At 44.6% G+C, this 27,055-nt stretch overlaps 1 protein-coding gene across 2 annotated transcripts; it reads left to right on the top strand.

Moving 5' to 3' along the window:
- Positions 1–935: 935 nt before the first annotated feature.
- Positions 936–26,668, top strand: TMEM272 (transmembrane protein 272). Of its 2 annotated transcripts, XM_064715250.1 has the most exons (6): positions 1,087–1,344; positions 4,860–4,942; positions 11,179–11,295; positions 12,008–12,067; positions 18,330–18,412; positions 21,576–26,668. In XM_064715250.1, the coding sequence occupies exons 4-6, from the start codon at positions 12,055–12,057 to the stop codon at positions 21,936–21,938; spliced, it is 459 nt and encodes a 152-aa protein (XP_064571320.1). In that variant the 5' UTR covers positions 1,087–1,344; positions 4,860–4,942; positions 11,179–11,295; positions 12,008–12,054; the 3' UTR covers positions 21,939–26,668. The 2 variants fall into 2 exon arrangements, with proteins under 2 accessions (XP_064571311.1, XP_064571320.1); XM_064715241.1 differs by lacking the exon at positions 11,179–11,295 and having other exon boundaries at positions 936–1,344.
- Positions 26,669–27,055: the final 387 nt, after the last annotated feature.

Below are 27,055 nucleotides of genomic sequence, written 5' to 3'. Positions count from 1 at the left end.
ACCAGAGTCTTCCAGAAGTGTCCTCCTGCTCCCTTCATTGCCATACGGAGTGCATGGCTTCCTTGTCTGAGTGCTCAAACCAACCCCTGCTTCAGTGCAATGGATGAAGGCCACAGCCTCACCTTCTGCTTCACTGCCAAACTTCCTCCACCAAACTTTTCACTCTGCAAGGCTACAGCAATCAGGCAGCCACACCACCATGAGGTCAGGGCTTTTGCCAGCATATTGGACCTTGCTGCAGAGAAAAGCACAAGGAGTATAAGAACCAGCCTGTGGCTGTGCTTGTGCATGTGCTGCAAAGTCACCCATCAAACGCCATCATTTTCTTCACCTTGGCTGACCCAGTGTGGATCCATTTTCTTAATGCAAAACGTGTGGAAGTAGGAGTTTTATTGCTGATGAACTGTGCAAACCTGGCAGCTGAAGGCAGAATTGTTCTTTCTGAGCTGGAGCAGGCACTTTGTCAGCTCCCTGCTGGTGACTAATGAAGCAGGTAACCCTTTCTGTCTTGCGAGGCCTTCCTGAATGGACTCAAAACACACATCAATCTTTATTAATGCTGTCACTCCTCCTGCAGAGGTGCTCTCCCTCAAACCCACTTTTTCTTGTGCAGAAACAAGGGCTTTCCAGCAGATTACCCATACCTATAATTACACCTGAGATGCCAGATGGTCACCTGCTGATGGGAAGGTGATCTGGCAGGTAACCACCTAACAAATGGGTGACCCTCTGCCGGGTGACACAAGACATAAAGATCCAACAGCTAAGGTGATACATGTGGCACTTTGCAAAGAGCTCTATCAGCTGCATTGATAGGGAAAGGAGGGAAATGCATGAAGAATAAACCAAGTACTTACCACTCCCTACTGATTTCTGAATAAATAATTTTTTCTCTCAAAAATAAAAGACTTAGCAAAAGAAATTTATTGGAGATTTTTTGTTGTTTTTTCTTCCCCCTCCTGTGCAGTCACAGCTGTGTGGGGTCCTTTGCTTCCCCCTGCTGTCACCCTGGAACGGCACAGGGGGGGCTGTGGCTGCAGCCAGCCGTGGGAGTGGGAAGCCTGATGAGGATGGGCTCCGCCGGCAAGCGCTCCCGCATCCCACAGCTCCCACGGTGCTGCTGTGGAGAGCGCTGAGAGCGGGAGGCCAGCAGGAATAAAAGGCAGCAGGGCCCCCTCCGTGCCTCACCGCCCACAGGCAGAGTCCCAGGAGCCAGGCAGAGCTCTGGGGTCCCATTGGAGAGGGCTCTCCCAGCTGGCTCCCACCAAAGGCTGGATTTGCTGCTCCTCTGCCCCGTCTTCCACACACGCAGGTGAACGGATTTGGCACCCACTGCACTCTCAGGTAAGAGGGGTTTGCTGGGACCTGGGCAATGAAAGCCAGTGTGGGGCTTTGTGGTTTGTTAGGAAACCGGGTCTAGAAGAGGACTTTGCTCAGAATATTTCGGAAAATAAAAAGCAATTGTTCCCTCTAGCAGTTCTTAGGAAGAGCCCTTGCTCCAGAGGGGTTTGCTGGCCCATGTACAAATCCCGTGTCCCAGCAGGGATCTCCTGGCAGTCAGAAGCCATCAAGTGGGAACTGGAATCTTAGGAAGCCCCACCAATTCTGCCCACTGCATCCACCAGCACAGAGTGGGGCACCTGCACCTGGGAGAGAGAAGAGCTCAATTTGAAAAGTCTGAACACCATGGTGTCCATCCACTGTGGATGGACATGGCTCTTGTTTGGACTCACAGATGGTGAGGCCAGCCTGAAGTTGTCTTCTGGCTTTGCTGTAGGTCAGGCAGGCACCAGTCAGGGCTCACCCTCTTTTGACTCCTATTACCTAAAGATTTAGGATAAGAATAATGACCAGAAAAATAATTCAAAGCTAAAACTAGCTGAAATAACAAAGGAAACAGTCTGGAGGGTCTGTGCTATACACACTTATCCCTGCTGCATGTAAGGGACAAGGAACTGGGTGCAACAGGCGGCAGAAATGTGAGACTCAGCATGTGTTCTGGGTGGGCAAACCTGGCAGTGAGGGCACTCAGTGAGGAGTGTCAGACAGCCTGGAACAGGCACAGGGGTGCTGTGGCTCAGCTGCAAGCTGCCACCCCAAAAAGCAGCTGTATGGTAAGGCTCCAGCCTCCTGCCAGGGGTTCAGAGACTTGTCCCCACTGCTTGCTGGCCCTTCTAACCCAAGGGCAGGTCCCTTTCCACTGGGAAAACAAAACCGAGGGAAGGACTGATGGGAGGAGGTCCAGAAGTTGGCTTTGGTCTTTAACTTGTTTTCCTGGCTTAGTTTTATGTTTTTCGTATGGCTTTCCCAACTCACTATCAAACTGGGAGCAGGTACAGTGGGGCAGGACACCTTCCTGCCCTTGTATGCCACCAGTCTTTGTGCTGTGCCAATTTCAGTTTCCTGTGAGTCTCAGTGACAATTTTTCTGTTTCAGATGTGAAACAAAACCATTTTGCAGCTGCCTGGCTGCTGAAGTGCACTTTAGCACCCTCATGCATTGGCACAAAAGAAAATAATTCATCCTTAACACCCATAGCAGCTTCTGCAGAATGACCAAAGGTGTGGGGGAAAGGGGCAACACCTCTTTATCTGGCAAATAGAATGAATTCTCTGAGGGATTTGTCAGTCCTAGAGAAGTCCAAGCCATCATCTGAGGAAGGACTGAAACCATTACCTGGTAGTTATGTGTGCTGTGTTCTTGTGTGAACAGGCTTTGTGCACAGCCATCGTGAAATTGCTTTCTTTATCTCACCTGTTGGAACAGCACACCCAGAGCTCTGAATCACAGTCACTTCTGGGCTCTGTCACTAGATGGTGACATGCTTCCAGATACCGAGTCCTCCCTCAGTTTGTCTTTTTCTTTTAGTGTAAAAGAGCAGTAAATAAAGACAAAAAACATCTGTTTTACCCTCTGCCTATGGAAATACAGCATTCCTAGCCACAATAAATTCTGCTTAAGATAATTTGATATTTAACTGATTTTTAATATGGCATTGGATTGATCAATGTTGTTTCTGTAAGAATTACTGCTATAAAAGTAATTTTAGTTATAAACATTTACATAATGACTAATATTTCCGATCTATGCACAATTTAGAACACCTTTGTCAGCAGACATTGCCAGATGCAAAATGAACGCCTGTTTGGGCATCTTCTAGAAACAAACCTGCACTGAAAGCTTTAAAGTTAATATATCATTTGGTTGGGGAAAGTATCAGTTTCCTTTCCTCTTTTCTGTTTTCCCTGAGCATGCAACAGTGCTTATTTTTTTTCCTTGAAATGCTCATCAGTAGTTTCGGCCCATAGGCACAGTATTTGCTCTGCCGAAGAAGGTTTGGTGGCTGGTATGAGACACATGCACTCACCAGAGGTCAGGCCCTCATATGTAATTTCCATTCCAGTCCATCATTCAGTACTGAAGGAGGTGTTCTCTGGGATATGAAGATGAGGGCTGGAAAAGGAGAGCTAAATTCCGTGAGCCATCTGATGAGATCAAGCACACTAGAAACCTGGATGTATTCATTGGTGGCTGGCTGCTGCCTGCAAGGGTTACTGACCTGGTGGGATGTCTGTGATTGCCTCAGTCCCTGACTCCTGCTTGGTCATTCACCCACAGGTAAAACACACCTGCCTCTGTTTCCTGCCAGGAAACAGAACCTGCAATGCCATTGTGCAAGGAGCAAACCCCATCCCATTCCCACAGCAGCAGAGGGTCCTGTCTGGGCTTGGGGACAGCCTCCTCTGCTCAGCCATGACTAGTAGGGCTTGGACAGACTTTGGAGAGGGGTATGGCCATGGACCAGCTGGTTGAACAAGTCTGTATTTATCTTCAATGCATGCCTGAGACCCTGTGGTCCCTAGCAGGCTTCGGGCCAAGCTGGACACAGCATTGCACAAGAAAGCCCTAGGGTGGATCTCATGGCAACTTAGAACACAGTAAGGCTAAACCTAAAATACTGCTCTCTGACCATTAAGAAATCTAGGGGCTATTTTGAGGTAGGTGCAGGAATGCAGCTTCCCTTATCCTGGCCTCCTCCATACACACCTTCCTGTGCCACACAGCTGCTGCTGGTGGCACACTTGTGGTCACCCTGGCCAGAAGCTGAGGCTTGGAGCGTGTGTCCGTGTGTCTGTGTGTGTGTGTGTGTCTGTGTGTGTGCATCTGTCTGTCTCTATGTTGTGTGTGTGAGCTTTCCACACTCCCATCAATGTGGAATGCCACTTAACTGTCTGGTGCTGTCTGAGGCCAGAGCTTGGATGCCTGGCTGCTTGCTCATCCCTCACCCCACCTTGTAAAAATTCTTCTTTACAAAGAGCTACTTTCTAATCCAGCTACTTTTCTGTCAAAGGCATGTTGTTCTGGGCTCCCTGTGGTTTGCAGTTTTTATTCCATATTCTTCTTCAGAATCCTCCTTGACCTTAAAACTCTTTTCATCTTCTCTCCTCCTTTTTCTCTTTAATTCATTTTTGCTCACTAGTCAATTCTTGCTGGGGTTTGTGTACCAAGCCCCACCTGTTTTCCTGGGTTTTCTCATAAGAGTTAAATACTTTGTTCTGCCTGAAACCCAATCAAGCTGAAGGTAGACCCTTTCATAGCTTTCAGGAAGATGGAATTAATCTTCTCCCCCAGCCTTCCTGTGACCCCAGGGCTCGAGCATCATCCCCAGCAGGCAAGCCTGGAGCTGCTGGAAGGCATAGCTGCCTCTGGGTTTGCCACGCTGCTGGCTGGGTCTGTGTGTGCTTGGGGTTTTTGAGGGTAGTGAAAGCCTGCCAACATGTGTGAGAGTACTCTGAGCCAAGATACTTGGTAAAGTGAAGACACTTCTCATAGCCATATTAATTTCTCTGTCTCCACAGGCACCCAAGAAAGCTCACCACCACCATGGCTGCTGGCCTGGAGAAAGCCTGCCACCGGTGCATATCTAAAATTGCCAGCAATGGTAAGGCACTTCTGGTAGCCATTGCCTCATGGCTACCCTCAAGCAGCCCTGTTGCTAAGCCAAGTATATAAAGGAATCACAATGGTACCAAGTCCCACCTGAATCTTCCACTGAAGTTTCCTTTCCTAGATACTGTTGGGAACTGATGGAGTGTGCAATAGTAACTCTACCCTAACAGCAGCTGCCTGTTGCAGTATTTGAAGTATAGCAATCAGCACAAAATTTCAAAAAAGCATCACCATGTACCTAAATATGGGCAGCAACAGACAGCCTAAGAAAAATAATGTGTTTGCCTCCTCTCTGAAGTGTTACCTTACACACAGTGCAGCAGAAGCATCCACAAGGAAAATCACCTCATGAAAAGCAGCACAGCCAGCCTGGGAACAAACTCTTCTAGGAGTGATTCCCAACAAGCAAAACTGCTGCCAGCCTGTGTGATGGCACAGGGAGACAAGTCTGGGGATGGAATATGGTCAGGGATATCCCCCTTTCACCCAGTGAGATCTGGGACAGGTTATTCTCCCCCCTGCTGGCCTGCTCCCTGGCACAAGAGCCATCTAGGTGGGGGTATCCCCCATAAGCAGCCCCTTGCTGGGGGTTGGAAGCATCAGTTATCTGCACAGAGGTTCTTTTGCATGACAGCCTGGCCTTGCTCAGGTTTTAAAGCAACTGGTTCTCCCCACCCAGGGAGGAGGGCACAGAGGGCTGTAATGAGCTGACAGCTGGTGAAACAGGCTGGTTCTTGCTCCCAGCAGCAACGCAGCAGAAAGCTGACCTGGGCTGAGGCTGTGCTAGCTGCACAGAGGCACAGGAGAAACACTTCAGAGGTGGGGTTTTGTAAGATTAGGGAAGCAGTCTCCTCAGCAGGAGGTTAAAATCCATGGGTTTTAAAGCAGCTTACTCCTGCTGACTGCATCTCCTCTTCCCTCTGAGTTGCAAGTGCCTTTTGCTTTCACTTCTAGGCAGTAGCAATTTATAATTCCACTCAAATACAAAAAGAAGCAAACCCCTTGACCACTCATCATAACTGATACTTTACCCACACTAATTGCTGCATTTCCCAGTCTAGGGTGTTACCTTGGAGTCTTCTATATTCCTGATCTTTGCTTTGCCTGAAAGGCTCTTAAAGCTCAGAATGAACTTTTAGTAATGATTAAACCCCTCATGTCCTTGCTGTCTTACAACCTGGCAGAGAAAATCAGGCCAAAGGGACAGAAAGATCAACCCAAGCTTCCCTGCAGAAACCTGGCACAGGTAGGGAAGGAGAGGATCTTTTCTGGCCCACTTTTTCATGCTCATCACTGCCCCAGGGAAAAGAAGGGCAGTGGAGTGATGGAAAACCAGGGGTGCAGAGCATGCACCCTCATTATACCCTGACAAGCACCTGGGAGTGGAATTGGGACCCAGCTGGTCCCTGTGGGATCCCTCATATCCTGCAGAAAGGACATGCTGGGAGGATCTGGATTCCTCGGTGAATATCACAATTTAAAAGGTCAAAAGTGGTATTTTCTCTGATTTTTGTTCCTAGTGTCTACAAGCAAAATGTTACCATTCCCTGTTATTAAATTACCACTGGAACTTCAATAATAAGAGAGAAAATAATTAATCCTTTAGAATTTTCTTTAACGATTGGGATTAGTTCTGATCTCACCTATGCTCTTCTACACCAGAAGTACCCTCTTGGGTACCTGAAAAGTTACCCATGTGTGAGGAACTCAGAAATATCATCCCAGGAAAGTATCTTCAGGTTCTTATCATGCTTAAGTTCAAAATAAGCTCAGCTTTAGCTACGGATCAGCTAATGCATTCAAAATTGATTTTATGTTCATTAAAATGCAGTGATGCTTAATTTCACTTTTCCTCATCATCCTGTATTTATTTTTCAAAGACCTTTTCAGCAAAATCCACATTTGTACCTTTGGTCTGCTGGTATTGAAATAACTCCCAAGAGCTCCAAGAACCCACCTGCGGAGCATCTTTTCATTCTTGGTGTAGCAATTTAAGTTCAGTCTTCAATTTACTGACCAAAATAAAAAAGCCTAATCCACTACCCTGGGTCTACTGCAAAGCAAACTGAATGGCTCTATATGTAATGCCTAAATATTGTTGTAAAATTACTTCTGGAAATTATTCACAAGGGGCCAAATCCAGAATTTAGACCATGGCATAACTATAGTTCAGTATCCAGAGGCATAATATAAAATCCAGGCTAGACACTCTGCAATATTGCTCAACCCCCAAGGCAGCTAAATTTTAGGTGATGTGATGCTGATATCTGGGTACCAAAGTTCTATATTGCAGTAATTCAACCCTGCCTAACTAAGGAGTGGTGGAAGACAGCAAAGAGCTGGTGGCCCTGAGCTGGGATTTGGTCAGTTTCCTCACACTTCCCCTGCCTCAAATGGTGGGTTTTCCCTTTTGGAGGAACTAGAGGCCTCCATGAGAATGGCTGTTTCTTACCCTGATTCCTCTGGTTTCTGAGTATCTAGTCTGGTCAAGGGATTCAGTCATGCCAGGGATTCCTGCCCTTCATCCCCAGAGATTATTCCATCAATATATCTCCTTGCTATGGCATTAGCCTCATAACCAGACAGTCTTTGGTTTTGCTCAAGGATATCTTATGTCTCTACTCTTTGGATCACTCACAGGTCTGGTTTTGCATGCTCAAACCTTGCAGTTATTTTCTTATTTGGTGGTGGCCGGCCAAGCTGAACAGATATAATTCCTTTCCTTCATGTTACTTCATTCAAGTCTTTTCTGCATATCCCATCTGAGAGAGTGACATTTTCCTGTGACTTGAAAGCACAGAATGACAGCCAGTAATCACAGCTACCAAAATCACGGGCAGACTCATCTCTGGTCTGTAAAACACACAATCTTACTGGGGCTGGTTCCTCAGAAAGATCCATCGAGACTTTCTCTGCCACCACGACACCTGCTCAGGCTGCATTCTTCCTTTCCTCCAAGTGCCTATTAGCACTGCAGGGGATGCCTGCAGACGCCATGAAGGAATAAAACAAGGATGAAAATACCTGTTCCCCACGTGCACTCCAGCCTGTTACAGCACCCATGCTGCAGTGCAGCACACTGTGACACTGCTTGCTGAGCTTCTGCATTGCCATCTGCGCCTGCCCCAGGGCATCAGCAGGCATGGGGCCCTGCCAACTGAATTTGACCCAAATTTCCTCACACCCAGACTGCTGGGAGTCAGGCCCCTTCAGAGCAGCATTCACACAGGGTGTTGTCCAAAGGGCATGCTTTGGCATATTTTCACACAGAGTTTTGCTCCTCAGCTTGTTCATGCAGATAAATCCTGGGGTAACTGCAGACTTTGTTTGGAAGCTGGAATATCTAATGTAAAAAAAAATAAATTTCTTTTTTATCAAGAACCTGACAGACTACAGCAGCACCTGGGAGTGATAGCAATGTAACCAACACTTCATTTATTACTGTATTTATTATCAGAGAGCTTGTCACTCTACTGAGCAGCTTGCACTACAGCTGTATTAGAGGAGAGTAGGTAGATTGAGATTTATATTCATAAATAGCTGCTGAAAATCTTGTGAAGACTCTTACCTGAAAAGAAAGAATTTTTTCCTCTCTCCTCAAAGTAAATAGGGACAGCCTGAGCTGATCTGTACCTTTCAAGTGCTTGGAAAACTCGTGGCAGCAAAATGAAGTCTGAGGAGCCCACGGGTGAATTGGTGTCACCTCCCGTACTGCCTCCAGATGCCAAGCAAATGCCAGAGGGCAAGAGGCTGTGTGTGCTGAGGCCAGGCACAACAAGGGAGTGGCAGAGGAGTGGGAGGAGAGCTGCAGTGCAGGGGCATGCCTGTGGAAGATGCAAAGGCTCAGGCATCAGACAGAAGAGAGACCATGACATACAGCCAAAATGTCAACAGCGATCTCAAGCGTGTTTACTTCTGTGAGGAAATCCTGGCAAGAGGAATTCAGCCAAATAGCAGATTTCTATCAGCTGACTGTACTGCTGGGCAGGAGGCACAAAACCTGCACCCACTGATCTAATTTTTGTGAGCACAGATTTCAAGGAAACTGCAAGATATTCAGCCACCAGTTCTCTTCTTCCTTTTGTGTGATCCCAGACACGAGCTCTTCCCCCCATCCATTTCCCAGCACGCTAGGATCCCACAGCCAGGCTTCACCAGGTGCTGCCCTGCTGGTACAGAGCAGTGAGGTCTCCTGCCTGATGCCCAGGCATCAGATACCCTTTCGAGGCATGCCTGGAAACACTTCCCTGGTTGTGCTGTATTTTTAGAGACTACCAGCCCTTTTTTGCTACTTACTCCAGGAATGGGGCCAGGGTGCCCTCTGGCCAGCCTGTGAGGCGATATCTCCGACACACAAACACCACCAGCCCCACATGCGGACCTGCCTGCAGAGCAGCGTCCTCTCTGCTGAGCCGGGCTGCCCTGCGGCAAGTGCCATTCTCTGAAGCAATTTGTCTCGGGACCAGAACGGGGCAGCAGAGCCCAGACAAACCCGGGCAGAGAATGCGTGTATGCCGGCTGAGCAGCATTCCTATGAAACCCCCACACATCCAGGGAAAATCAGCCTTCAGCGCTGCTAGCGACACTGAGGGTGGCTGCAGAGCCCTGCCAGTTGTGTAGGCAATTGTTGAAGAGTCTCACTTTGTTAAACATGGATCTGGAAGCCTTCCCAGACTATGCATCTGCCCCTCCAATTCGAGACCTAAGAGGCTGTAGCTGAATGGGGAGATAATGAGTAAATACATTCCCAGCGCCTGCTTTGGGAGCGGAATTAATGAACCATTATCTCTTTCTCTTGAGCTCTGAGTGGTCTCTACCTCCCACTTCTCCCCTCCAAAAGCGAGCTGCTGGGCAGATGTCAGACACCAGCAAGCACGGACACCTGTGTGCCAGATGTGCAGCCTCGCATGCACATGAGCCCCCTGAGCTTTTTCCAGAGCTTGCTGCAGCATCCCTCCCCGGGGTCAGGCAAAACAGGCGCTGCATAGCTAACAAAAGACACGATGCCTTCTCCTCCTTCTCGTCCTCCTTCTTCTCCCGGGCTCCTGAGCACTTCCCTTGCAGCAGGGACAGGGACAGGAGGCAGCTGCGAAACCACAGGCAGAGGGGTGACGCTGCAGTGACAGCACTTGTGGCCCTACCAGGCAGTCGGTGCAATGCCTGCAGACCTGAGCAGCATCCCTTTGGGCACCAGATAGCTGGGTCCCCCAGCCTCTGGGCACTGTTTGCTCAGAAATAATGTTGAAAGCCCAACTCATTTACAATACCATCACTTCTTGATGTGAAAGAATAGTCTAGATAACGGCAAGAGGAGCTAGCACAAAATGTGAAGTGGTGAAAAGGGAGGCTTCAGGCTGAGCTGTTCTAATGAGAGGCTGTCAGTGGTTGAAAGAGCTTAGTCAAGTGTAGGACACTATTCAAGCAGAGGAAGAATTTCTGTATTATGCAGCACTCGAGAGATAGGAGTCTGAGCAAAAATGAGAGAGAGAGAGGGAGGGAGACTGGCCGACAGGGAAAGGAGGAGGGGGCGGCGCAAAGGAACAGAAGTGCTTTCTTCAGCTCAAAATATCCTCAGTCTCCCCCAGTTCATGGAGATAACAAACATGCTACTTCTGAGAAAGATGTCTCTCAAGGGCTTAAGTGTAAGATCCTGGTTGTCTGTGGAGAAAACATGAGCAGCATGTGGGGGATGGTGTGTTCCCATGAAAAGTGTCTGCGAGTCAGAAAGCCTGGTGGATCTGCTCTGAATTTTGATGCTGTTCCTATGTCTTCTCTGTTTCTCCTTGTGGAAAACAGAGGCAGTGATGCTGCCCTTTTTCTCTAAGGCAGCCTGAGGGTGGTATTTTGGCAGTGCTGCAGAATTTTCCAGAGCAGCACTGTCCGCAGGGCGCTGGCAGTGTCCCTGCTCCTGCACGGCCCGGGGGACACCGTGCACCTTGCAGAGGTTGCAGTTCACTGGCATGGGGAACTGCAGGACACAGCTTACCCAGGGAAAGGGCTGGTCCCAAGCCAAATCCAAATACTTGCTCCAAGATTTTTTTTGCTAGCCTCCAAGGAGATGTCCTACTCCTTTTCTTATCTGTCCTCTTCTCAGCCCCTCTGCAATCTATGCCCACCTGCACTTTGGCACCCTTAAGGACCCACTTGCAGCCTGAGCCATTTCTGGGAGAGCTCTGAAGGGACACTTGCCACAGAATGTCCTCATTATATTTTACTCTCATTTGGCAGGGCAGCGTTTCACTTTAATGTTGCCAAGTGTTCATGATTAGGCACAGAAGTGACAGCTCTTGTGAGACAGGCTGCTCACACTGCTCTAGACACTGCTGTCCCTCGCCCACTGGGAAGGTAAGCACTCATCCTCTGCAGCATCCGGCTGTGCAAGGGAAACATCAGGGCTCAGATACACCAGCAACTCTCCAGGGAGTCAGTAAGCCCCTCAGATCCATTCACCTGCAGGGAGAGTCAGTGTGCACCCCTAAGAGCATCCTTCCACACAGCTTAAGCTGATCTAGCCCAATGACAAATCCCACTCCATGCAGCAGCACTGCTGCCTTTGTGCTTGCAAGCTAAGCTGGGTCAGGGAGTTAGACCAGCCAGAAACCATTCACATCTGTGATAAAGACAGTTTATTTAGCTATCAGTGAAAAGTAAGTGGAATGGCATTAAAGCTGCTATTTGCTTAGCAAACAGATACGGCTCATCAGTTGCCATGGATTAGCTGATGCAGAATTACTTGTTACTGCACAGTTGCCTGGCAGTGCCTCTGAAAAGGCAGCAGTGGATGACTCCTTGCCCTTGCATTAAGACAAGCTGCAAGTAATAGCTTCAAAAGCAGTTTGTGTCTCTCACTGCATCCTGGAAGTGATAAAACATGTGCTGGTCTCACCACTGCAAATACTGCACCACGCAGGTGATATTCCCACCCCATCAAGTGCACTGTATTTCTTCCTACACAATTGTCTGGATTTACAGAGCATCTGTAAAGAACTGGGTGGAAATGCTGGCCTCTAAACTTGAACTAGCCCAAATAACACTGTCTTTCTTTTCTCCTTCACAGCATGCTTTATATTTGGGCTCCTCGCTTTCCTTGCCTTACCACTGTCCATGACTTTTATAGGTAAGTTGACAACTAAAGTAAATTGAAAATAGAAACTTCCTGGCACTCTGTGGCAGGTTAACATATCTGGTGGAAGAAAGGAACTGGAAAATTCAGGGTTTCCAACTGTTAAACCCCTGTCTTGGAACTTTAGCTTCAGACAGAATCTCAGCCCACACTCTGTATCAGGAATGAAGGAGTACTTGAATTCTGACCCTGTTTATCTTAAAAACCCCTCCAGTGTGTTTTACCTCAAAACCCAGCTTTGTCTGTGGGAGGAGGCTCAGAATCTGACATATGAGAAGATTTCATTACTCAGGATCCCTCTGTATTAACTACACTGCAAAAAATTGTAGAAGCATAGTGCTGGAAGGGAAAAAGAGATGCTGTAGGCTGCTATTTCTCCCTTTTTGAAAGTCAGACCTGGTTTTAGGCTGATCTGTCCTCGAAGGCTGGATTTGTGAGTAGCATTTCAAGATCAAATATTTAAGAAAGGAAAATCCTTTGAGCAGCAGAATTTTATACCTTTTTAAACTGCATAAGGCCCCTCTTTTCTTAAGCATCACCTTTCCCTTACCATTAACATAGATCTTTGTTTTTTTCTGTAACACTTCATTGCTCCCTTTGGGCCTTTCACATCCTCCATATGGGTTGTGAACCCCACTTGAGAAACATCAACAACAGTGGAGACACCAATCCACCTCTCCTTTTAGACAGGCCCATGGGTTCACAGCATCCCTGACAGATGTCTGACTTGCCCTTGCTCAAGGAAATTCCATGGCTTCTCAAGGAGACTATTTCAACATTTTATTGCTCTCAAAGACAAAATATTTTTCCCATATCTAACCTAAATCTTCCCTATGGCAAATGAAACAGATTACAGCCTGTCCTGCCCACTGTGGTCACAAAAACATATTGGTCACTGTCCTACTCAAGAGATCCTTTGAACTGTTTGAAGGCTGCTATTATAACCCTGCTCCATCTTCTCTTTTGTTTTCCCAGAGGTCTTAAAAACCTAATTCTTTCATCCTGACCTCACGGGTCACTGCTTCGGTAGCTTTTTTTTTTTTTTCCATTTTTGCATCCCTCCTTTGACCTCTGTGCAAGTATTTTTCCTTATTAATAAAAGAATGATGTAACACAGGCCTCCAGCTGAGACCTGAGGAATAAGCAGTGCAGAGTAATTAGCTCTTCTGTTTAACATGCAGGATTTCTGTAAACACACCTCAAAATGAAACATGGTCTCTCTGCACCAACCCATTTCCTCCCAAATTTAGTTTATGGTGCATTGTAAGCCCAGATGTTTTTTGGCAGTGCTGCTCCCTACCAGACATACCTTGTTTTTTATTTACCTTGAAGTTTCCTCCCCAACACACAGTGCTCAGCTCTATCAGCTTTTGTCCTGTAGATTTTGAATGCCTTTTTCCAGTGTATCCAGATAATTTTGAATTTAAAGTCCTCAAGAGCCCTTGTCTTTGAGAAGCTGCTCACCTGGTGCCTCGTTCCTCATGAAGGATGGTCCAAAGGAACTCTAGATGCAGATGCTGAGGGCAAGCTGCATCCCACCTGGACTCAGACTGCGTGCATCCACAGCCAGGCTGAGCTCTGTGTGTTGTCCTTGCAGAAAAGGAAATTCCCACACCCTCTCTTAGGTGTCTGCCTTGACATGAGGTGACTTTTAAGGCAGTTGGGATGCCTGGCCCATTGGCATGGATGGTTATCCAAACCCACATAATAAGTGTTCAGCTGGTGCTATTCCCTTAATCTGGGGCTTTCAAAGTACCACTCATGACTATGGTGGGATTCCAATTAGGATGTCCTAATTAGGAACCAGGGAGTTCAAATGAGGGATTGGGGAGCAATTTGGAAGTAGCAAAATGGACTGAACTGCTGCATCTCAACACTTCTGCTCTTATATTTATCCATGACTTAAGATTGCTATTTATCCCTTAAGAAGATTCTAGCTTTAGCTTTTTCTCAGGCTGAATATGCCTGAACTGTGAAATAGGGATGGGAAGGTATAATACAAAATGTGGTATGGTTTCCATGCATACTGACATCCTGCCTTCTGGAAATGAATCCAGGTCTGGAATCTGACCACTTGCAAATAAGATTTCTCAGGAATATTTCACAGTATCTCTAAGATCAGTGAGAAGTGGAAAGTCTATAGTAAGATATTAGCCTGGAGCTCCGGATATCTCCTGCATCAGATACAGAGCCCTTTTTCTCCCCACAACTTACTGAAATTAAGAGATAATGTCACTATAATGTAGTGTTGTCAGAGGATATTGGTTTCCTGCAGCTCCATATCAGCAAAGGTATTTTTAGGAAAATGAAATGTCAAGGAAAATGCTGATATTTATTTTCCAAGCAAAATCCTATGATTTTCTGATAATATTCTGTTACCACAATCTCAGAAAAAAACTTGCTGATGTGCCTCCAGTCATTTTGGCTCTTGCTTCCTACAGAGGAAAACTGTGAGGTAAAGTACTTGTTCAAACTCAGAGATGAATAACAGGCAGCCCTAGTAATAATTACACCCCAACATCATACACTCTTAAAATTCGATATTGCTGTAAATCACAGTTTTAAATGTATTATGTAAATCACATAATTCAAGATACATGAAAAGGACTCAGCATATTTTCCATGCTGCAGACTTGTGACATCACTTAAGCCATAGATTGTTTAGCAGCTTTTTCACTTTTACTGGCAGAGAAGATCCCTTTTTTTCACTGAACACTCCAAAGATATAAAGATTTATTTAAATTTTTTTTTAGTTTCCGGGACAGTGAAGGATTACTCTCAATAACGCGTTCTTGTATGTTGTCCAGAGTACCTTTATATACAGAATACCCCAAGGGTAGCTAAATCACATTTGAAAGCTGATGACATGGGGTTTTTTTAATAAGCAGCATAAATTGCCTCCTGTTCAAGTTTAACCCAGTACTACTCCTCACACTCAACACCAAATAATTCCTCAAATCTCAAATGCTCCTGAGATTTGTCTGAAGCCTATTCTTTTACTCTGTGCCTTTACGTGGGAACCAGTTTTGTGCTTTAGCAGTAGTTGTTTACACAATCTTTCCTTGCATTCCAGTCCCTCAGCCAGTCCCCTGATTTGCTGACATGCTTTCTAATAAAATGGTGCCCAAAAGCAATTTCTTTGAGATAAATTCTCTGCAGCACCTAGATCCAAGTGTAAGGCCCACAGTCAGGGCTCAGCTGGTGTCTGTGCTAAGTGATGGCAGCTGCAGCCATCCACGAGGAACACCTTAAAATGACCTGGCATGTTGAGGTCTCTGCCTCCCATTAGGAATAAAGTTGTGTAGTGGGCACCAGAGTGTGGATCAGCCTTGCTATACAGCAGCCCTCCTTTTCCTGTGGGTGTACTCAGCCATTTCAGCTGAGAAGAGTAAAGCAGCTAAAAAGAGACCAATGCTGCATTGACCTTCATTCTTCCTGACCCCTCATCTCATGGATAATCATGAGTCACAAGGACACTTGGTAGCAATCCTTTATGGGCCATGCCAGAGCACTGCCCCAAATGGTGCCCTTAGAGAAGCCATTGTCCTGTTTGCCCACAAGTGCTCTTTCCACTTGCTGGACCCTGTGTCCTGGATCTCACTGCAGTGTTGTTCTGTGGTAGCCAAGAGGTAAAATGTGCAAGTACCTCTGCTTTCCCAAGCCTCCCATCTCTTGTTTTTTCCCCTTTGGATGCTGCTCAGGCTGCGTCTGACCTTGCACAGGTCTTTGGTTCATTCATTTGGACTCCTCTGCTGGTCACTGTTGTGGTCAGGCTCAATTACTTTTCACTCTGAACCACAGATTGCTCTGGCTTGCAGGGAGCAGTGCAGTAGAAGCAGACCTTTGATCTCTCATGATCCATATATCCCATCTCTAGCAGTCAAAGGAGAACATATCTGTTGCTTATGGGAAAGAATCTGGTTGCTTTCCAACAAGTTTTGGTGCTCCCAGATAAACCAAACACACGCTGTGTGAGAACTGATTGGCACATTTGCTGATTTCACTGTAACAAATACCAGTGCCCATCTGCCAACTGTAGGTCCACATTTCCTATTCACACCTTGGGGTGTATTTTTAAAGTTACTACTGTATCACCTGCTTTGACCTGCTCTTTTGCTGTCATATCTGTCTGCAGTATTCTCCCAAAACCTACAGAGTGCTGCTGTCACTCAAACCCTTCCCAAGACTCACTGATATCATGTGTTATATATATATTAAAGGATTCCATAATAGATTTGTCTGGGAAAGAGAATCAGAGCAGCATGAGAAAAAAAAGAAAGGCATTTTTTCTCAGCTTTTTTTCCCCCTCAAACTGAAATCTCAGTTAACACATTGGAAATAGAAATTGCCTATTGCCTAGGTTCCTAAACTGAAATATATTCCCAGTGATCCCTGGCCAGCTGCTTTTGTGGCAGGCTATTAGATGGCCAAGAACTTTGGAAATCTTGGCAGCAGCTTTCTGATGAATTTGATGTAAAAAATTTGTGACAATTTCTCTGCTGCTCACCCCTGTAAAGCTGGGAGTCTGATCAGGTCCCAGTGTTACATAGTGGCAAAATGGACAAAAATCACAGCTTTGTAATAAGAATGAAAGGGGAGAGAGTCCAAATCCATCTAAGTGCAGCCTTTTTCATTTATACAAAGGTTGGTAATAAATGTTTAGTATAGAAGAGTCCACAGCCCTTACACACAGGGGATCACAAAACTGCAGACCACAAAACACTGTCCCATGTCCTGTGACTAAAGTCAGACCTGTAGCAAGCAACCACAAACCACAGCACCTGTGTTATGCCATGCAAAGAGTGCAGGAGAGGTTCAGGACATGAGCAATGTTATGGACCAGCACTAGCAGTGGATTTGGTGGGCAAATTGACAAGCTAAAGAGGATTACAGCTATATAAAAGAAAAACCAAACCAAAACACCTCCAAAACAACCAAAAAAACTCCACCAAACCAAAACCTACTGGTACTTCTTTCCTAATTCCTCCTATTCAGTGTAGTTCTGAAAATGGAGGCAAGATGTTTCACCTGAGAAACGTTTAGCACTAGGACTTGCACATTCCTTTTAGTATCCTGCAACTAGGCAACCCCAATTATTCAAAGAAAAGTCAGAATATCTCCTTGCAAACTATTTATATAGCAAGAAGAAAACAGAAAATCCTTTCTACCCTATGCAACTGATCTGTCAAAGCCCTGAAACATGGGATCAATACCAATAAAATTACAGTGTAATGAACTGTTTAAAATTTCTGAAGATGCCATTGGGTAAGAGACTTGGGCAGGGGATTCATCCCAGCTAACTTACAGGTATCTACAGCTGGCTGTCTGGATTCCTTGTATAGCCATGGAGAGACAGAAGCCCTTTCAGGAACCAACTCAACCGACCCATTTCAAATGCCTATCTTAGGAAAAATGAATTGAATTTTACAAGTGCCTGTTTCTCCCTATTGACTTCAGAGTGTAGAAAACTAGTTCACGTATGGATGCCTGCATTGCAGACATCTATATTTGGACAGATGAGTTTCACTGCCACAGACCTGTATCACAAGCTTCAGTCTCTACTGCCAGCAACATCCTCACACAGCCATACATTTTCTTCCCTAAAACTTACCCAACTTTCTCTTTCTTGCAGTAGATTTGAAGGTTGCCAGGGTCCTCAGCTCCATAACAACCAATTCTTTTATCCTCCAGCAACCCAAACAGCTTGGAAACTTGAGCTTCCACAGCTCCCTATCAGCTGCCGGGAAAGCTAAAACAGTTCCAGGTGCACCCACGGGTATTGGCTCCCAAGCTTCCAGGCATCTGACTCAGGAACATGCCATACTTATAGGAACTAATGAGCAGGAAAATCCTGGGGGAAGTTTATCAGAATTCCTTTTTTTTGTAGTTTTGATTTTCAGTGAATTTTCTACCACTGATTTCCTGTCCAGCTCAGTCAATGGTTCATTTAACAAAGAGCTGTGGCTGAAGCTAATGACCTCTATATGTGGCTGCAATAAGTGTTGCCAGAAAATAGTAATGTTGGATTTGCCTTTGCTATCTCTCTTCCTTCTCCTGCCTTTTGCTTGTTCGTGGCCCTCACTCCTCTAGTGGGGGGTGCAGCCCCCTTTTAATTCAGCCCCCATTTCAGCAGACACAGGATACAAGTCTTGGGTGTAAGCAAGACATTTCACTTACAGCATCTATAATTCTCGCTGTACAGCTTGTTGCAATATCTGGTCACTTGAGATAACAAACATCCATTTTTGCCATTCAGGAATGAAGTTTTTGGAAGACTGCCCAGTTCAGCCACTGATTCCCTTGTATCTGTTGGTGGGTGGTGTGATTGGCAGCTTAAAGGTAATGTGCCTTGTGTGTGAAAAATATTTTGTGTGACTCGACTTTGACTTGCTAGTTAAGACGTGATGATAGCTCCACACAGCCACATGCACCCAGTGCTGGAGAGCTACAGGATCAGGCTGTGCTTGTTCCAACACCAAAAGCACCTGTCAGTCAAGTGAGCTGCTAATGAGCTCAGCATTGTCCCACACATTGTGGTGTGACTTTCTCCTGCACCACAGCATCTGTGCTACCATCCCTGCTGAGGGAAATGACTTCTTAACATGGATGCCTGTGGTAAATGGGGTCCTTTTTCCACAAGCAATCCTCCAAGCATGTCAAATCTTTCTCCATTACTTTCATACAGACAGGACAAAAAGCTAAGTTACTCTCCTTGCTTTGGGAGTACTACAAAACCACTTGTGTTTGTACATAGTCCTTCACAAGTTCAATTTACTCCTACTCTGACCTGGCCAGAAGTAAATGACTGCAGCAGAATCACTTCCTTCCAAAGTAAATATATCCCTGCAACACAGCAGGGCTTATTAATCTAGATGCACCATTTTCTAACCACAGCTATCTGTCTTCTAGTGGACTGTGCTCACTTATATCTTTGCTGAGCTCCAGTCTGGCAGTTTGACAAGTAGAGGCACCCTCATACCTGTGATAAACCCTGGTCACTATAAAGCTATATAACTCTGCATTGACTCTAAAGGATTGTCCCTCTTCTGACAGTCCCTTTGCAGATGGTGTTAACTGGCTTTCAGGGAGCATGGAGAGCCTCACCACAACAATTCTAGCCATTTTCTTTGCTAGAAAAAAGACTGAAAAAAGGAGGATAGAATCCTACTCTGCAGGTCTCTGCATTCACTGCACTCTTTCAGAGTGGTAACCCAACAAAACCACAGTACATCACTGGGATATGAATCATGCCCTCCAAGGACCTTTGATCAGTAAATAAGAAAATGGGGAAAAGAAAAAAAAAGAAAGTGCTTAATCTTGTTACAAGAAATTTGCTGCGTTGTGAGTTCTACTGGCAAATGCTTAGTCATTCGATCACACCAGTGGACTTATCTGTATAATCAAAGGTTCATTTAATAATAGTTTAGAAAATATTAGAGCAGAACTGAAAGGCAATTTTGAGGCTAGTGGACTGAAGCTTTCATAAAAAATGTTGACTCGTTCTTAGCCATTGCTGTTAAAAGTCAGATTTTTTCACTATAACTAAGGTGGCAAACGGATCAGTTAACATTGATGCTGACATCAAATAATGCTTTGAATTTTACTTCAGTTGACAGCAGTGCTGCTTACTTTGCAGTTTGGCAATGCATTTGGTCAGAACTTGATTAGCTTCACCCACGTGTTATCTCAGCACTTGATCTGCAGGCAAATTCAAGTCTCTCGCCTGTCTGAACTGTGCCCTCTGTTCTGTTCACTGACTGCACTGACTTCATCCAGCAGTGCCCTTGCTTGAGCTCTGAAAGTTAAAAGGTCACAGAATGGGTGCAGGATGAAGTCTGAAAGGATGCTGTCCCGTGATGGACATCATCTAACAGCAAGTCATTCTAGCCCAGATCTGTGCAGTCCGTAGGCTCCTCATCTATTTCTTTACCACCTCCAGTCTTTTAAAAAGCAATGGTAACTGTTCACCAAGGCAACTGAACCATCCTAGAGCACCCAGAGAGGCCTGTTGAATTCATGCCATGCTGCTCCATAAATGTATGTTCAGCAGCTAGTAACAATGTGAGCGACTGCCAGCAATTTCTTCAATCACGCTTGGCAAGGCAATATCCATAAGAATTAAATGCACTTTCTGTGAACTACTTAAATGCAGTTGAGATTCATAAATCTACCTGGGAGGTCTCTCTGACTGCCTCAAACCCAGTACTCATCTGCCATTTAACCCCATTCTCACTGCTGAGCTTGAGAGAACCTGAGTGCTGAGCTGAAAGCTAAGAGGACTGAAGCACAGCCACAGGCACTCTCATGCAGAAACCTCAGAGCCACTGGCCAGACAGGTTTATCCCTCCAGTGCCTCATGAGTCTGTGTAAAAGAAATGTTCATATGAGAAGATGATAGTCTGAGCAAGCCTGTTGCTTTGAGTGCTCAGCTGGATGTGAGACATCAGTGGAAACACCATTTTTTTGCCTATGTTGGTGCTGAGACTTTAAACTGTGTTTCTCAAAAACTGGTAACAACATCTGGGCTGGAATACCAGTTGGTTTTGTAAACAGATATTTAATAATTTATATATAACCAAACAGTTTTCCAGAGAAGAGTAAGAATAAGAGAAAACTCTGTATTTCTGGATTCTCTTGCTAAGCTTTTCCTATTGAAAATGGGGCACATGGAATAAAATCTGAGCCTGGAAAAATATACACCCAAACAGGTTTTTCTTGGCCAATGTTCTGGAGAAAGAAGAGTGTAAAATGAGGGATGCTCTTCTCTTTCATTTCAAGCAGAAAAATGAGCACAGATTATAACTCTGTGAAAGAGAACATGACAGAGAACCCCACTGAATCTACCTGTGTTCTTTGTATTGCCAAGACTAAATGAGAAATCCAGGCATCACTGATGAGTCCTACTGCATTTCCCTGTATACCAGCCCTTCCTAACCACCTGGCATCATGGCATTCCACATATTTCTCTGCTAGTTTTAACTGAAGGCAGGAATGGAGCAGTCTGGGAAAATGGCACTTAATTGAAGAAAATTTGACAACGGTACATTGCAAGCATCTAAAGCAATTTCTTTGAGATTTAAGTCATAGTCTATACGCTTTATAATTTGCTATAAACTGATACACCTTTATAACCATGGAAAAATAGTTAGAAGAGAAAAATCTACCCACTACAAGACAGGAACTACACTATTTAAGTCATTTAGCAGTTACTGTAATCTGTTCTTAAAAGTCTCCAGTGTGGGAGCTGCTGCCATCTCCCTACACAATCTGTTCTCATGCCTTTCCATCAGCAATTTTTTTCCAGTGTATGACCCCCACTGGTGAATAACCTACAAGGAAAAAATGCATTATTTTCCAGCAGTACCTGCCTCATTTGTGGCTCCTTAACTTTCTGTTTTCCCACATCCAATTTTATTTGACCCAAAGACTGGCAGTGGCCAGAAGGTGTTCAGACTCTCTGCAGCCACTTTACTTATTCCCTTTTCTTCCCCCATGCCTCCAGGTGACTCTCCTGCTGTACGACTCAACCAGGATGAGGCAGCTGCTTTCCAAGTCTGTTGTGATTGATGATGATGATGATGACGAGTATCCCTGGAGGCAGAATGCTCACAAGTACTACGTCCATCTAACCCTCAGCCTTTTCCTCTTTCTCTGGTTCATTCTTGGGAACTACTGGGTTTTTTCTGTGTATCGGCCAAATTTCATCCCGCCTTTTCATCAGCCTCAGGATTACTGTGATAAAACCCTGTACATTTTTGCTGTTGGTGTTCTCATTATTAGCCATACTGTTCTGTTTCTCCTTATTTTCTGTAGCTGCTGCATATACTGTTTTTCCAGGCAAAGATTCTCTTCTGAGGAAGACTAAATGCTACATAAATAAATCTCCATGTTTGGGAAAGCGTGTACAACAAAGAACAGGCAATAATTCACCCTTGTGTACATCTTTGTTGTATGATATATATGTGTGATAGCAGTCAACTTCAAGGGGGAATTAAAAAAATACAGTGCCATCTGGAAATAGCTATGCTGAAATACAGCATAGTCTATGCAAAAATGCTGCTGCAGGTGCCAGGGTGTACTCCTGCTAACTTTTACATCCCATTTTGAATTCTGGATGTTTTACCAGGAGAGAGCTCTTGCAGATGGCAAATCCCTCTAAAACCAGGTCCCCCTTATGCTGTATATAGCACAGTACATCTTTGCCTATAAAAGTAGCCATGTTGTTCTCTTCACTGGGATCTGAACATCTCCACACAGTCTTGCTGAGGTTTGCTATTGTCCCTGAGGGAGCTGAGACAAAGGGTTGTACTCAGGCCACTTTGCAAAGCACATGGACTCTGCAGACTCTGGCAGTAACTGAGATGCTCACTAGAGAGCTATTCAGGCCCCTGTCAGACTGGCCAGTAAACAGCTGTGATAGCAATAGGAGCTTGTATAAAATGCAGCCTGAATATGGCCCTCAGGTCTCTTCTGAAGTTGGACTAGGAAGCATCTATATCTAACTTTGGGGCTAAAGCAGACAGTATGAATACATCCATATATGTCCAATACATCCAAAGTGAGCCAAGGCTGCTTTGCAAGTCTTTGGCAGAACAAAGAACTGAGCTACTGAGTGTCAGACTGGTGCTTCAACAGGGCTCAGCATTTCCCAGTCAGGGGATACACTTTCTATAGCAGTAATTTGTCAATACCACACTAACACAAAAATTACTGTTGAACCATTGGGATCAAGTTCATAGAAAAACTGATAATGTTACCTTGGTATTTTGAATATAGACCACAACAATAAGACTTGGGTGGGGATGTGAGAATTTCAGGCAGATGTACTCTCTACAGCAGTTCTCTGGTTGTGGTGTGAATTTGATTTGTTCATCTTGGTGCTGTACATATGAAAGTCTGTACTTAATGGACAGATGTAATGCAAGCAGTTTTTCAGTCAGCAGCAGCAGCAGCTTTAAAAGCACCAGCATGCAGAGAGACAATTTTTTTTTGTGACATGTAATGGAACAACCCCAGAAGTGGTCCTGGTAGATTGTTTTTTCATGTGTTGATGAATGCGGTGTAAAAGTGCTCTTTCTGCTTTTGCTCTTATGCACTTATGTCAATGTGGTCAAAATGGAGGGGCTCCCCTCTAGATGAGCTTGAGGGCGGCCCAAGACACAGGAAAAGATGTGTGTTTCATGTATTTTTTCTGTTAAAACCCACACAGCTGAAACTTGTGTTTTAGAGAAATCCAAAAGGGTTATAAAATGCCCGTGAAAAGGTGAGATATGTAAAAGAGCTCAACAATATGCCACAGCTGAACAGGATCTGCTCAACCATCCTTCCTGGGTCTGAGCCTGAAAGCAGTGTAACATCTGTGGGAGCCACCTGTCTTCAAACAAGAACATTTATCTCACCAGCTATTGTATAGATAAGCCTGCATTTGGTTTACAAGGATTTTAATTCAGGCCTCAGTTTTATGAACTGTTTATTTCCAGAGAACTAATCTTAGGAAGAAGGTAGGACAAAGATGAAATAATCTGACATGAGGGCAGTATCAGTGTAGCATTCCCTTGCTCTGCAGCATCAATTCAGGACAGGTCACAGCCAGGCTGCCCCATTCAGAAATCCATGGAATAGGTATTACTATTATTGCTGGCTTAGGCCGCGCACAGTTTTATGTAGGGAAATGGGACCAGTGGAAATCTTTCCTTTTACTTGTGGGCCTCAGATTGGATCTGGGAAAAATCACTGGCTCTGTTTCCCAAGGAGCTGCTCCACCACACTCTCCACTGCCCCTCACACTTTTCTGAAACATAACTGCTGCCAATGGTGAAATACTAGAATTCATCTTTCCCACCACAAACATTACAATGGCTCACCACTTGGGCTTCAGGATTTCAGGGTTCAGTTCTGAACTCATCTATGGGATTTTACCTTCAGTGGAGAGGGTAATCTTTCATTTGTTAAGAACCCAAAATGTATAAGAAATTGCCTATCAGAAGGCATAACTCCATCCATCACTCAAATGCAACAGAGCAGCTGTTTATCATTACACAGGAACTTTACCCAGAAGCCTGGAACAGCCATAAAACCAGAAAATTATACTCAGTTGTCAGTGCAAAAGAAATTTAACAAAAAAGTAGCTCCACCCACAGGGCCCCTGTACAAACTTCCCAGTTGGAAAATACTGCTAGAATCACTCTTAATCACCAGGAATTAAGGGCTAATACTCCTGACCTAAGTCTGAATTGACTGTAGCGACCTCACAGCAAGTGATGATGTTCTCCGATTGGAGCAAATAAGAGGAGATTTTAGTTCGGCCCAGACGAGAAGAGCTGTAAGGTGACATTGCCTTGTGTTTGCTGTGTGCTTTCGTGAGCATGGTTACAGCAGCTTGGCAGATGTGCAATGATTTGCCAAACCTCAGCCACACAACAGTAAACCTGAGGCCTATGCCTCATTCATGGAGGCTAAGACTGACTGATTCTCCACAGTCTGACATGGAGGATTAATTCTTCAGGTATGAGACCCCAGGGCATTCACTGACATCTTGGGAAAGTGCTGCTAAGTCACTGTGCTAGTGCTCAACACCTGGTTGGTACAAAAACAAATTTACAGAGGTTGTATTAATGAGGCAAAAGACATTTTTTAAATATTTTGAAGTTATACAAAATGAACAAAACCAAAACACTTTGCTACAACCAAGAGAGAAAAATTCTGCACTGATAGTATTTGATGTACCTTGTGTACATCAATATGCTATGGCACATATGAGTGAGAACATCAACACCTCCAAAACAGTTGGAGTCATCAATTCTGTGCCCAAAGGGATCTAAGCATGCCTTCTGCACTTTCAGCAGACTGGAATCTTGCAGGACTGGAGCAGGGATACCTGGTTTGGACATGTGATTAGATACACCTGAGTCACAGTGACTCTTCTGACCCACCAGCTGCACAGTTTCTCTCAAGTTGCCCCAGTAGCACTCAAATCTAAATGAAAACAGTTTAATTGAAGACACTTTATCTCACTTAGGGGCAAGCCATGAACGTGTGCATGGTCCACAGCACCTTAACTTGCAGCAGTACTTTGAATTGCCACAAACTGATGGTGTCCCAGACAAATGCTCAGGCCATTCAGAAGTAGGTGTGGTACCTCAGCAAACAGCTGTGGGGAATTAAGTCATTACAGCCCAAAGGTCAAGCAGCTGAAAATACAGTCTACACCTTAAAATGTTTAATTTGAATTTTGCCACTAGACTAAAATTACAAATTGAAAATGTTAATTTTCTTCCCACAGTTATATAAATGTCTACTGAAAAACTGAACAAAATACACCCTTAAGCTAATTATTATGCACTCAACGTTGACTACAATGCAGGAAACCAGCTCTGTTTCAGTTATATCAGCTCCCCTTCTTGAGAAGGAAAGCTCTATTTCCAGTATTTAAAGGAAAAAAAAAATATACATTACTTCGATGGCTAGGATAGCCAGCTCACTGCTAGTTGTGAGTACTACAGAAATCTAGTAGTATGAAGACCTAAAGCCAATTCTGCCTGCACACACTGACTCTATACACACACACATACAAGTGCACTGTCAGGAGCCATGAAATAAGTTACACTTATTACAGTTTATTGCCCACAGTATATTTGTCCTCCCACTACTCCACCTTCTTTAGCAACAGGCGTAAGATTCCAAAGCTCTAGAGAGTAGCTTTCCACAGCTATTTTAGAAGCAGCAGACAGACAAGCAATCCTTCACTCCAAATGTTGAACACAGACAGCTCCTACCTGCTGGCCCAAAGAAGAGAGAAAAGAAGAGCATCAGACATACCACAGACCTCATCTTCTCAGGACTGGAAACCAGAACACTGTGCAGTCAGAGAAGATGATCTCTCTCACAGAGCACTTGCTCTGAGCTTTATGAGGTCCCAAGACATCAGACTTAAAACTACAAGGTAACTGTGCAGAAAAAAAATTAACCTAGAATAGCTTCTGCTTCTTTGTGCCAAGAGCTGTTTCAAATGTCCTAGATCCTGAAATAGGAACAGTTGGTGTAAAAGATCCTAAATGCTTTGACTTTACAGGCAAAGGGCTACAATGATGAAACTGATGATAACTCATATATATTGTACAACATTTTTAACTAGACCAGTTTCTGTAAGTTTTCTTGAATCTTTTCTCAGATAATTAATATTCTCCAAATTCTAGTTGGTAGGGACTTTGCATCACAAGGAGGACGCTTCTATTTCTACATGTAATACAGAAATGATTGTTACATCGGGACTGTGATTTGAAACTGTTGCTTGGTGGCATAGGTTTCTTCAGGTTCCTGTTCGCTGCTGGAGTAGATGCAGATCCCTCAGGTATCAGCCATAGGAAGAAACAGAAAATGTTTTTAGAAAGTATAGTACTTGAGGGAAAATAAAAAAGGCTGGCAAGAGCCATCTGATATTGCATAGTACAAGGAAAGTGCTGAATAGAACAAAGTCATATTGAAAGATTTCTGAACAAATTGTATGGAATTTTGAGAAATCATGTATATGTGTTTGTAACAATGAATTTCTACCAAATGTCTCATTTGAATAAAAATGAGTGTAAGTGCATAAGACTATGTGACTGCAGTCTAAAAATTAAGGTACTTTACATTTACCAGTCATGATAATTTTAATCAAGCCTGCTGCAATTTTGCTGAGATGAATAGTTATATCAGAGACTGATTTCGCCCACAGATTTGAATCTCAGCCATATTGGCTCTTCTGTATGATTAGTAATACTCCAGCAAAGGAAGAATCCATGATTCCCTTCCCCATGCTGCAGAACAGCAGCTCAAATGTGAGAGATGAAAATTCACAAATCACCATACAAGGAAGCTTTCTTTTTTCAAGGTCCCCTTGATGCCCAGATGAGTTAGGTACCTGCATGTGGAAGGGAGCCTACAAAAAAGATGGAGAAGGACTTTTTAGAGCATGTAGTGACAGGATAATGAGAAATGGCT

This window comes from Zonotrichia leucophrys, chromosome 1, assembly GCF_028769735.1.
Source record: "Zonotrichia leucophrys gambelii isolate GWCS_2022_RI chromosome 1, RI_Zleu_2.0, whole genome shotgun sequence".
NCBI classification, from domain to species: domain Eukaryota; kingdom Metazoa; phylum Chordata; class Aves; order Passeriformes; family Passerellidae; genus Zonotrichia; species Zonotrichia leucophrys.
This window is presented reverse-complemented; position numbering and strand designations above follow the sequence as displayed.